Below are 10,402 nucleotides of genomic sequence, written 5' to 3' on the forward strand. Positions count from 1 at the left end.
AAGATTGTCAATGTGAGCAGAGCATCTTAGAGCGTGTGTCTTCAGCTCCCTCGGATTTGTTTCTAAACTGCACTCAAATCTGAAAATTAGGTGTAATTTGAAGAGCCAAAATATACTGACACAAGCATTGGGAAAAGACATATTTAACTGGTTGCCCTGCACTGAGATTGACACTTTAACAAAACTCAGGCGTACAGTCAGAAGTTGGGAAGTCTAAGTGCATAAAATTATTAATTTAGAGCTAGATTAAAGAAGAACGCAGGAAGGCAAAATCAACTGATTTCCACATTATTATAATTTGTATTTTATAATCATTGCTATTTGCTTGATCAAAAATCAGATGATGTAAGACCATAGTAGAATTTGCCAGTCATACATCTTCCTCCAAACGTTAGTATTGGGTCTAAAACGATCAAGAAAAGATGCCACTTTATTACTACCGTATTACTGCAGAAAAACACAACTTCATAACTTTATTCTAGCAATATTCATATACCACATTTTCCTCCCGCTACCTATTCCGATATCAAGAGAACCCCTCTGTAGTAATGCGATTTTTAAAAAAATACAGCGTAAAATCAGAATATAAATTAATTCAAGACTATTTCAATATATTTAAATTGGAAACCCATACAAAACTCACAAATTATAGGCTACTATCTGTTTTCAGCATGTCGAGTTCTCAATCCTCCTAGCTACCAGAGCTGTAGTTGAGCTCAGCCTACAGTAACGTTGATTGTTGTGAGGATGGCGGCTGCACTAAAGTAGATTATAGCGCCATCTGCTGGATAACGTAACACAATAACGTACCTCTCTCTGCATTTTATACAGGTGTATTGGTCGCACCGGTATATAGGATGCAGCCCACTTTTTAGATGAAGAAAAATATATTAAAAGTGTGTCTTCAATACACCAAACTTTAAGGTACATAATATTGGCGGAATATTGTTTTGTTTAGTTGAGTATGCCTGTGTTCTTAAAACAGCAATTTTGAGATACACACGCTTTTCTATCTTTCAAAAAGACAATTTCCCAGAAAACTGACACACAAGTGGGACTTTAAGAAGAAGGATATAACAGAAAAAGAAATGTTATAAAACAACTTTACTGAATGATATACTACAAAACCACAACGGACTTCTATCAAAAATATTAGTGGAAAAATATTCTATTCCAAATATGTTTCCTCCTGTATACAAGATTTAAAGATATCTGATTGTGGCAACTCAGAGTAGGCTTGCCGATTACCAATTTCCAATTGCATAACTCCCCCTCCGCCTCCACCGTCGTTTTGCCTTTTTTGGGCGTATAGAAATATGAATATACAAGGAGCCTCATTCACCTTCATTAGACTTTAAAAAACATCATATAATACAAACTGTGATGCAGTCTCGCAGCACTGAGAGGGGGAAAGCATGAGCACAGAGGGAGGGATCTGGTGATCATGGACTGAAGTGATGACTTGATATAAAACTTAGTTTGATCATGAAACCCGATGCTCCTCTGCAATTCTGTGTGAAATATATGAACTACACAGCAGACTGGAGCCTGTCTGACAGACAGACAGAAACATCAACGTTATTAAACGTCTGTGTCCTCCCCGTGCTGCGTTATTATAAACTATGATGAACTGATCGCAGGTTACAGCTCCTGCTCATGTCATTCACAGCATGTGGAGACGCAGTTTATACTTTATAGTAAGTGTGCACAGAAATAGGGACAGATTGTGACCTTACTGAGTCAGGTACAAAGCAAGAGAAATACACAGATCTGTGTTATATCTGCTCGTCTCCTCAAGCCTGTGGTCAAAAAGGGAAAAAAATTTGAATAAAGATTTTTGCCATCGAGTCAATTAATCGGTGGGCAAATTTCCCCACCGTGGCATCCCTAACTGAGAGCAGTTGTGGCAGGGATTATCTCGTGCCAGCAACCTGTAACTACATTTAGAATAAGATTAATGGTCTGAAACAAACACTGGGATTTTCCTTCAGACACATACAGGTTCGATTAGAGTCTCTAACCCTAATCCCAACTTCACATTAAAATTCTACCCAAGCAGCCTGAACAAGTGCAGTAATAACTTTAACCAAAGTTCCTCGACTTCTGCACAAAGCTGTAAAATCAGTGCCGGGGAGTTTTGGTTGTTTCCTCTCTGAAACAGCTGCTACAGTCCAAAGCCCAACCTGGCTTGCAGCAGCCAGTGTGAGCCAGTCAAGCAGAAAACAAACCAGCATGCCTAGTGGGGAACACTTCTCAACTTGGCAACCGCACGTCACAACACTTAAAAAGGCACCAACACAAACAGAATTCATGTGTGAATTATAACACAAAATGAAGTTTTACCTTCACACTGATTCCTGGGGAGAATCTTCCATCTTGTTTTGATAACCGTTTCCAGAATCTGAAGAGCATAGTACTGTAACATGCAAGGGGAGAGAAGCATTAGGACAAAGCTTTATGAAAACACTCTACAACAAGCATTGTGTAATCTTAATAGGAACCAAATACAGTATGAAGTGGACCAGCCTGTAATAACTTGCATTTCTAAATTGGATTGCACTGAACCACATCTTTCATGCAGATTTTGTAGTAGTTTTGCAGAGCATTCATTTGTAGTTTGTTTTTTTAGATCTCTAAAAGCAGCATTAAGCTTGAACTCTGCAGAAGTCCTGCTGTTTCTCCCAGCATCACACCAGACAGCAAAAGACGGCAGAAAAAATACAACAATCCACTAACCAGCTTTATCTCCGATTACTCAGAGGTTAAGTCTAATGCTCTTGAAAACAGGTCCATGTTAAATGCTCTTTCACAGACGTTACAGTCACTGCAGGTTATAGGGTTGGGCATCGAGAACGGCTCTTTTACCTGGAACAGGCTGCAGTACATTAGAACTGTGAATTTTTAAGAAACATGCCATCTGATTTTGATGAATAGCCTGTGAGTTTAAATAGTCTGTACTTCAGTCCACATCAGGGACGGGGACGAATAATCGAGACGCCATTATTCGAGTAACGTTACACTACTCGCGCACCCGCGCATGCGTTGTTTTCGGCTAAAGTAGTTCAACGCCGTTACATGCACCATGTCAGCCGTGACCAGGGAAAGTGATGTCTGGAAGTACTTTGACAAAAAATACGACGATAACGTGCTGTGCAAGATATGTGGTGTTAAACTTGTATATCATAGAAATACTAGTTCGATGTTTCACCACATGCGCTTAAAGCACAAGGAGAAGCCAGCAGAGACAGACAGTCAGACAGACAGGCAGTCTCGCATCACATTATTTGCTAGCCCTGTTAGCACACGTTGTTGTGATTATACAAGAGCGGAGAAGATTAGCCTGCTGTTAACGAACATGGTGACTGGAGATATGCTCCCATTAAGTGTTGTGGAAGGAGAAGGCTTCCGTGAGCTGGTGGCGTTTGTTGAGCCGAAGTTCACGCCACCATCACGCCAGACAACGGAAGAAATGTGAGTAACGTGTTAAACAACACAGGACAGAAGTCCATACAGTCCGCTACCACTGTGACGTTTGGCGAGGAAATGTTACAACAATGTTAATTGAAGGGCCTGCACTTGCTTTCTATTGTTGCCAATTTATGTACATTCCTGTGAAAGCGTTAGTCATGTTCTCTTACAGGCATATAGCCTACTGTTTCCGGGCCGGGGAGGTCCGTGTCCGACTTGTGTATTTTTTTAACTGTAAAAAATATATAATTTGTGAGTACTCGATTACGCGTTCATGAGGTAATTAGATTACTCGCATATTGAGTTGACTGGAAATGCCCATCCCTTGTCCACATCACTAGTTGTTAGGGGTGGGACAAAATATTGATACGGCGATATATCATCGTACTGACTCATGCAATACAATTATTGATAGGCTGGCGCCAAATATCGATATTTTAATTTACAAACATACGGCGCTCTAAACAGATTTCCCTGAAATTTTGACTCGCCACGTCACTACTTCATGACTCCTCATTGTGGCAGTTAGGACATGAATGAGGGTAACATGAACGGAAATGAATTGGCCAAAGAAAAAGTAGAAGACAGTTGGATAATGTCGGACAACAGTGAAAAGAAGTTAACAGATGCACTAATTAAGACTATTCAGATATCATGATGTATCATAATACAAACTTTGTATGATTTTCTTGCAATATTTAAATAATTGTAAAATCGCTGTATTGTGAGATTATCATTATCGTGGGCCACGTATCCCAGATCTTATATCGTGAGTTATCCTGCATTCCAATCCCTACTGGTTGTGCATTTGTCAACACATAAATGTAGCTCTTTATGTACCATAAAATCTGGAATATAAGTCCCGGAAAATAAGACGCAATCTGTTTTGGGGGGTATCCCAGAGGGAAAAAGCTTTTCTATTTCAACACTATTTCAATTTATTTTCATTTAACACAAATACAAATTACAGCCTACCATCTGTTTTCGCCATGTCGAGTTTGCAATCCTGCTAGCTACTGGTGCGGTAGCTGGCAGCCTATGGTAACGTTGATTGTTGTGAGGGTGGCGGCTGCAATGGCGATCATGACGGTGCATGTCTGTGACGAAGCTTTAGAAACAATCAAGTTAGTTTTCCTCGCTTAAAACAGCGTGGAAAACAGCACTGCGGCATATTGTAAATAGGAGATGTTATAGCGGCTCGGACCAAGAAACAGTTTAATGCGAGGTGTGGAGTCACCACTTAACAACCGGATAGTGCCAGCGTCTGGGTAAAATACAGTAACACAATAAAATACCTCTCTGCATTTTACACTGGTATATTAGTCGCACTGGTATATGGGATGCAGCAAACTTTTTAGATGAAAAAAAAAAAGTATTAAAAGTGCCTCTTTTACACCACATTTTATGGTATTTGGTTGTAGGGTAAAAGCTCTTACTGATATTACTGCAATACAAAAAATATGTATGCCCATCCCTAGTCCACATCACTGGTTGTGAGGGGTGGGGCTGCTATATGTCAAGACATTGCGACTCTCAATCACTATTTGCATTTGAGCTTCAAGTAGAAGCCAAAATGCTGCAGCAGGTAGCTACAAGCGAGCATAAAGCAAAGTCTCATTAAGAGGACAAATCAAAGCTGTTGCGGTCTGCGTTGCGTCGCTGTGACGTGTAGTCACATTTCTGGAGAGATGTGTGTAAGACTACAGCGATGGGTCTATGGCAATGCTGAAGAATAAATCAGGCTTAATACCACCCAAGCTAAACAAAAGAAAATTACATGTGAAATGTGGGCAATGTTAAAAAAATTAAATGACAAAATGATGTGTTGACTTTTTTTTTCTTAAAGACTAAAATCTGTTAAAACAAGAATTGATGAGCAAAATCCAAACCTGTCATCGATACCCAACCCTAAAGCCTGTGAGTCAACTTTTCCGACACTAGAATATGGATTATGGTTCGAGTCTAAGCTTCAATCGGATCCCTTTAACTGGTGTGTCATAAGGAACAGCAAGACCAACCACAGGTTATGCCCTATATTCATTTCAGATTGCTTTATAGTGAAGCATGAAGAGAAAAAAAATAAAAAATAAAAATTATTTATTAGTTTTGGATCTAATGTTACTTCAACTGACTGTTTCAGCTGTAGGGATCATCAATTCGAGAGTATTCAAAATAAAATAATGAATGACATGTCGTAAAGGATGTTATTAAAGCAGGATTAACAATGTGCTACAGACAATGGGACGCTGGAAGATTAAAGGTGAAATCTCCTTACAGGCACACTCACTGCACACCCTGGACAGGTGTCGATTGAAGTGCTGCACAACTTTCTGGCATGTTTCGTTTCACCTTTAACTGCCACAATTTGCACAAAACCACCACAAGAGGTAAAAAGAGAGAAAACTGCCAAATGCTTTGCAACTTTTTAGCTGGCAAAAGCACAACATTAGAGGGTCTTGGCTGAAGAACTGAGGGGAACAGAGGGTAGAGGAGGAAGAGGATGCACTGTAAAAAAGGAGAGAAGGGTGGGACGGGAACAGAGCCATGATCCCTACAGGTGAAATTAAGCCTTCAACAGACTGTCTGTCTACAATGGATCCTACTGACTGCAGCCTGCACCCTCCCTCTGTCCAATGAAACAGATGCAATAGAAACGGATGAACAGAATTCAGTCAAAGGGAATTTAAAAAGGGTAGACCTTGTGGAGGCCTGCCGTCAAAGCCTAGCTGTGTCATGATGCACAGGATGACACACCCCTTTTCTTCCTATTACAAGCCATAAACATAATGGAACATTGTGATTAATATCAAATAGTCACAACTTGAATTCATGACATGTTTTCAAAAATTATAATTAATATAGTTGCTAAAAAAAAGCCAAATGTTCAAAGTGCTTTGAAATGATGCACCCTTTAAACTAATGAAAGAGGATAAATGCAGAATTCAAGAGGTGTTTACCTTGTGTTCCCTCTTTTCCTCTAATGCCCTTTTTGGCAGACTACACATTCAAAAACTAGAAAAAAAGTGCTGTTGATACATCAACTTAGACATTAGTCATGAACGTCAGTGTTAAAAGCAATCTTACAGGCAAGCAAAAAAGAAAAAAAGCCCAATGTCAAGTTGCGTGCTTTGAGGAAGCTGTGAATGCATTGCACTTTATAATAAACTCAGCACATACATTCATTTTCCAATATGGGCATTACATTTACAAATAAAGCTTTATTATTTAAAGCATCATAGTTAATGTTTCTTGTTGTCATAATTTTTAATCTCTGAATGCATATGTGCTAAATCACTGGGTTCACTGTTCACAGGCAGTTTGCTTTATCAGCTGTATCAGTGCACAGCCGGGGCAAAATGTACACTTATCTGTAGACATACTGTGGACAGCAACTCAAATCTGAGAACTGTAAATAACAGATGAAAGGAGCTGGGGATAATAATTGTTTATTATCATTGTTTTAAGGTCATAAATTTGAGAAATAGAGAATATATTACATTAAACTATTGGAAATTGTTTACATCTGTCTGGATGTTTTTAGCAGCTGGTCAATAGCTGAAAAGTTAGCATAGCTGCAACAACTGATCAGGGCTTATACACTTGCAGCTCTTTATTGAACAGTTTATTTTGTGCTTTTTAGCTTGACGTTGCTGAGAAAACTTGTGCTCTAAATCCTACCCATCCAGCCCCATTCTACTTTTCTACTTAGTATTTCTAAGCAAGACTTTTCACTAATACAAAAATGGGTTTAGCTTGCCCTGCATATTTAGTGTAATTTGAGTTAAGTACAGTAAGTTGTACAGTTTTGTCCGACTGCTTGACTTAGTTAACCTAATGTATATGTATCCATTTATGATTAAACTATCTCATTTATTAGATTTTGCCTGTGTCACATACTGAATTATTATGAATGATGTGCATTTCCTTGAGGATGCAGTGAGTTAATTGCCATAGTCAACAGATTAAAGAGGTCCTGCATAGATGAAGTAGCAAGTACCGTCAGGATTATGTATTCAACTTCGGCTGTGTCCATGTGCACCTACACAACACACTCACTACATAAAGCTGCTTTGAATAAAAAGATTCACCAAATTGTATTTTAACATCATTTTAAGCATGTTGTTAGCAAACCACTGTGGCTTGTAATGTTTTGTTTTTGCATTTTACTTATTCTATTTTGGTATAAACACTTCCTCATAGCACGTGTAAGTGTCTTCCCATCTTTGTTTTCTGGACTGGTGCTAGCTTACTTTGGTGTTCATGTTCTGGGAGAACTCGAGGATGGTGTCCACTCTCGTCCAGGCATCTGGGTGCTCTTTTAAGTGTGTCAGCACTTCCTGTGCCATTCTTTGCTGTAAAACAAACAAAAATGAAACTTTTCAGATTTAACACTGAGGTGCCATGAAGAGATTTAAAAAAGGAATTTAGAAAGCAGGACAGCAGTTATTTGTACATAGACAGATTCATTAGTGCATTTTTCAAAGAATTAAGATATTGTGTTTTTGGTGGGACGTGAGGGAAAAAATGTGGTAAAGAAAAACACTGCTTGTCTAAAATCAAATGAAATGCTTTTCCTTTAATTCTGGCTATTGCAATATGTTTGACACACACTGAGTCACAACATGCAGGGTGTCAGGTGACTTATAAAGCATGTGTATATGTTTCACAACATACCTGTGGTCCAACCCCATGATATAGACAGTTCACCACATTATCCAGCAGGTTGATATCCAGTTTCTGGTTGAAGTCCAGCAGCTGCTGTGCTGCATGGTCTGCTAACATTGTCATAATTGCTGGCATAGAGCTCTGCAAGAAGGACAGCAGAGGGAGGGGGTCATGAGTGCACAGAACACATTAAATGGGGAGAAGTCATGTGAACTGTGTGTTTAGAAACAATTCCAAACAGCTGACCACTAAACAAAGGTCCCCCTAGACCCACCAAAGCGCTGTCATTTTAAGAAGCTCATGTGTCACAAGCCTGTCAGTAATCAAAAAGTACATAAAGGAAAGGAGAGTTGTGTAATGTCTTCTTCCTTAAATGATATTTGGTGATATTTTGGGACACTTAACTCAAGTCAAGACTTAAACTTGGGACTCATGCAGCAAAGACAAATAAACTATGTTGCTCAAAATTGTCACATTGTAAGTCAACTGTTTTATTGGGGGTAAGGGGCTTTTACCAGACAGGAGCCACGCTATCTTTGCAAAAGTAGGTTAATATTGATCTGTAAACATATGAGTACATCATTCATAAAACCTACAGCAATGACATTTCCTCGTTGGTTTAAACCCCTGCTTTACAGTAGACACAGACTTAGAAACCAGCACAAGTTGCCAATGTTTGTATGTTTCACTAATTAAGCACTTCTTTCTGCGACCATATTAAGAAGGTTAACCAAGCCACGTGCCGGATATACTAGGCGACGTCACGTTGTTTACATCTGTAGGTGACGGAGCTCACTCCCCCAAACACAGACCACAACACAAGTAAAAGGCAGCCGAGGTTAAAAACACTGAATAATGAATGCAGCTTACAACTATGTTGACAGTTACATGAATTAGCTGTAATGTACCCGATGTAAACAGCGTGCACGCGGCACAAGCATACTTCAAACCGATGCTAACATTAGCTTGCTTTGACTAGCATTAGCTAGCACTGTGGCGCACAAACAGTTCACATGTGGGGCTTCACTGCTGACTGCAACCACTCCCACCAAGGATACCAGGGACGGAGGGCGCCCATACATGCATTTCACTCACAGTGTCATTTTAACGACGCTGTTTGAGGAAGCTGACGGGTTGTGTAGCGGCTGCACTCCACAGAGACCGAGCACGGTTTGTCGTAACAGTTACGTTTTCAGACGCTTTACATTACGCAGAGATTAAGTTAACATTGGCTACCGCTAAGTACCTAGCAACACCAACTTGACATCCGCTCACATCACGCACTGGAGTGATGCTGCTGTGGTGGGAGAGGCACGGATTTAATCACACAGCGTTTGGTTACTTATTCATCTGCTCTGTCGCACGTTACAAGATGCAGCCTCGGTTAGTTATGCATTTAGTTTGGTTAAGTTACAGCACTTTCTCTGATAGCAGACGTTAGCTAATCCTTATAAAGTGGTAAATGCTAGCTAGCGGGCAGTCGAAGGCTATTTGGTTATCCTTCTGATGCTATTCTGAATTAGCTGAAGGAACACTATGACAGGCAGCGTAAACTATACTAAAACACAACTTAACAGTAACACCATTATGCATTTTATTCCCTCTATAGATAAAGTTAAGAGACGTTAATCACAGCAAGGCAGGTTTGCACTTCACCCCAGTTACCTACCTAAAGTCCAAGGCTCTGACTGAAAAGAGTGGCGTTTGCCAAAGAAGCTACAAGATATAGTGAGTACTTCAGTATCACTGTTGATTAGAAAAGATTTCCTATTTCTGCAGCGTTGACTATCTCCAGCTCCAGCAGTGAGTGATGTCTGGCTGGTAAGAACCACTGATGTGGATTCCAAAACTACTATCACGGCAAACCCTGCAATATGTCACTCCGATACATTTTACGAAACAAAGTAAACCTTAATTCACTAATAAATTCGTTACTCTAATAATTTTCCAGCGGGGCGGTGTAGAGGTTGTGTGCCTGCGCCTCCTCTCCTCTCTCAAGCAACTAACTCTCAACCGGTTGAAACCGGTTCAGACTGGGAGATTCCATCTCGGTTTAGTTTTCAGCCGATGGCGCCGCGTAAAGTTTGGACTGGGGTTACGCCCACTCTGTGCTGTGATTGGCTGCGGCTTTGGCGGAGACTTCCTACTTGGCGTCCTATTGGATGATTGACCTGTCAGTTTATTTCAATTCGCTCAAGCGCCCACGCGACCACTCCGCCCGGAGAGAAAAGAGGGCAGACTATTGTTGTGACGTTCGCGAACGATCCGA

General features: G+C 40.2%; 1 protein-coding gene across 2 annotated transcripts in view; it reads right to left on the minus strand.

The window, feature by feature from the left end:
• The window catches only part of LOC138588398 (exportin-1), a 36,449-nt gene extending 26,334 nt beyond the window's left edge, over nucleotides 1–10,115 (minus strand). For both annotated transcript variants that reach the window (XM_069658496.1, XM_069658495.1), the window contains exons 1-4: nucleotides 9,803–10,115; nucleotides 8,143–8,274; nucleotides 7,719–7,820; nucleotides 2,344–2,416 (exon numbers count right to left, since the gene is read on the minus strand). In XM_069658496.1, coding sequence (XP_069514597.1) covers nucleotides 2,344–2,416; nucleotides 7,719–7,820; nucleotides 8,143–8,268 — 301 coding nt within the window. In that variant the 5' untranslated portion in view covers nucleotides 8,269–8,274; nucleotides 9,803–10,115. The remainder of the gene's footprint in view (nucleotides 1–2,343; nucleotides 2,417–7,718; nucleotides 7,821–8,142; nucleotides 8,275–9,802) is intronic.
• Between the last annotated feature and the right edge of the window lie 287 nt (nucleotides 10,116–10,402).

Source organism: Semicossyphus pulcher, unplaced genomic scaffold (genome assembly GCF_022749685.1).
Source record: "Semicossyphus pulcher isolate SPU_LCO1_2020_fin unplaced genomic scaffold, fSemPul1.0.p SCAF_12, whole genome shotgun sequence".
Lineage (NCBI taxonomy): Eukaryota > Metazoa > Chordata > Actinopteri > Labriformes > Labridae > Semicossyphus > Semicossyphus pulcher.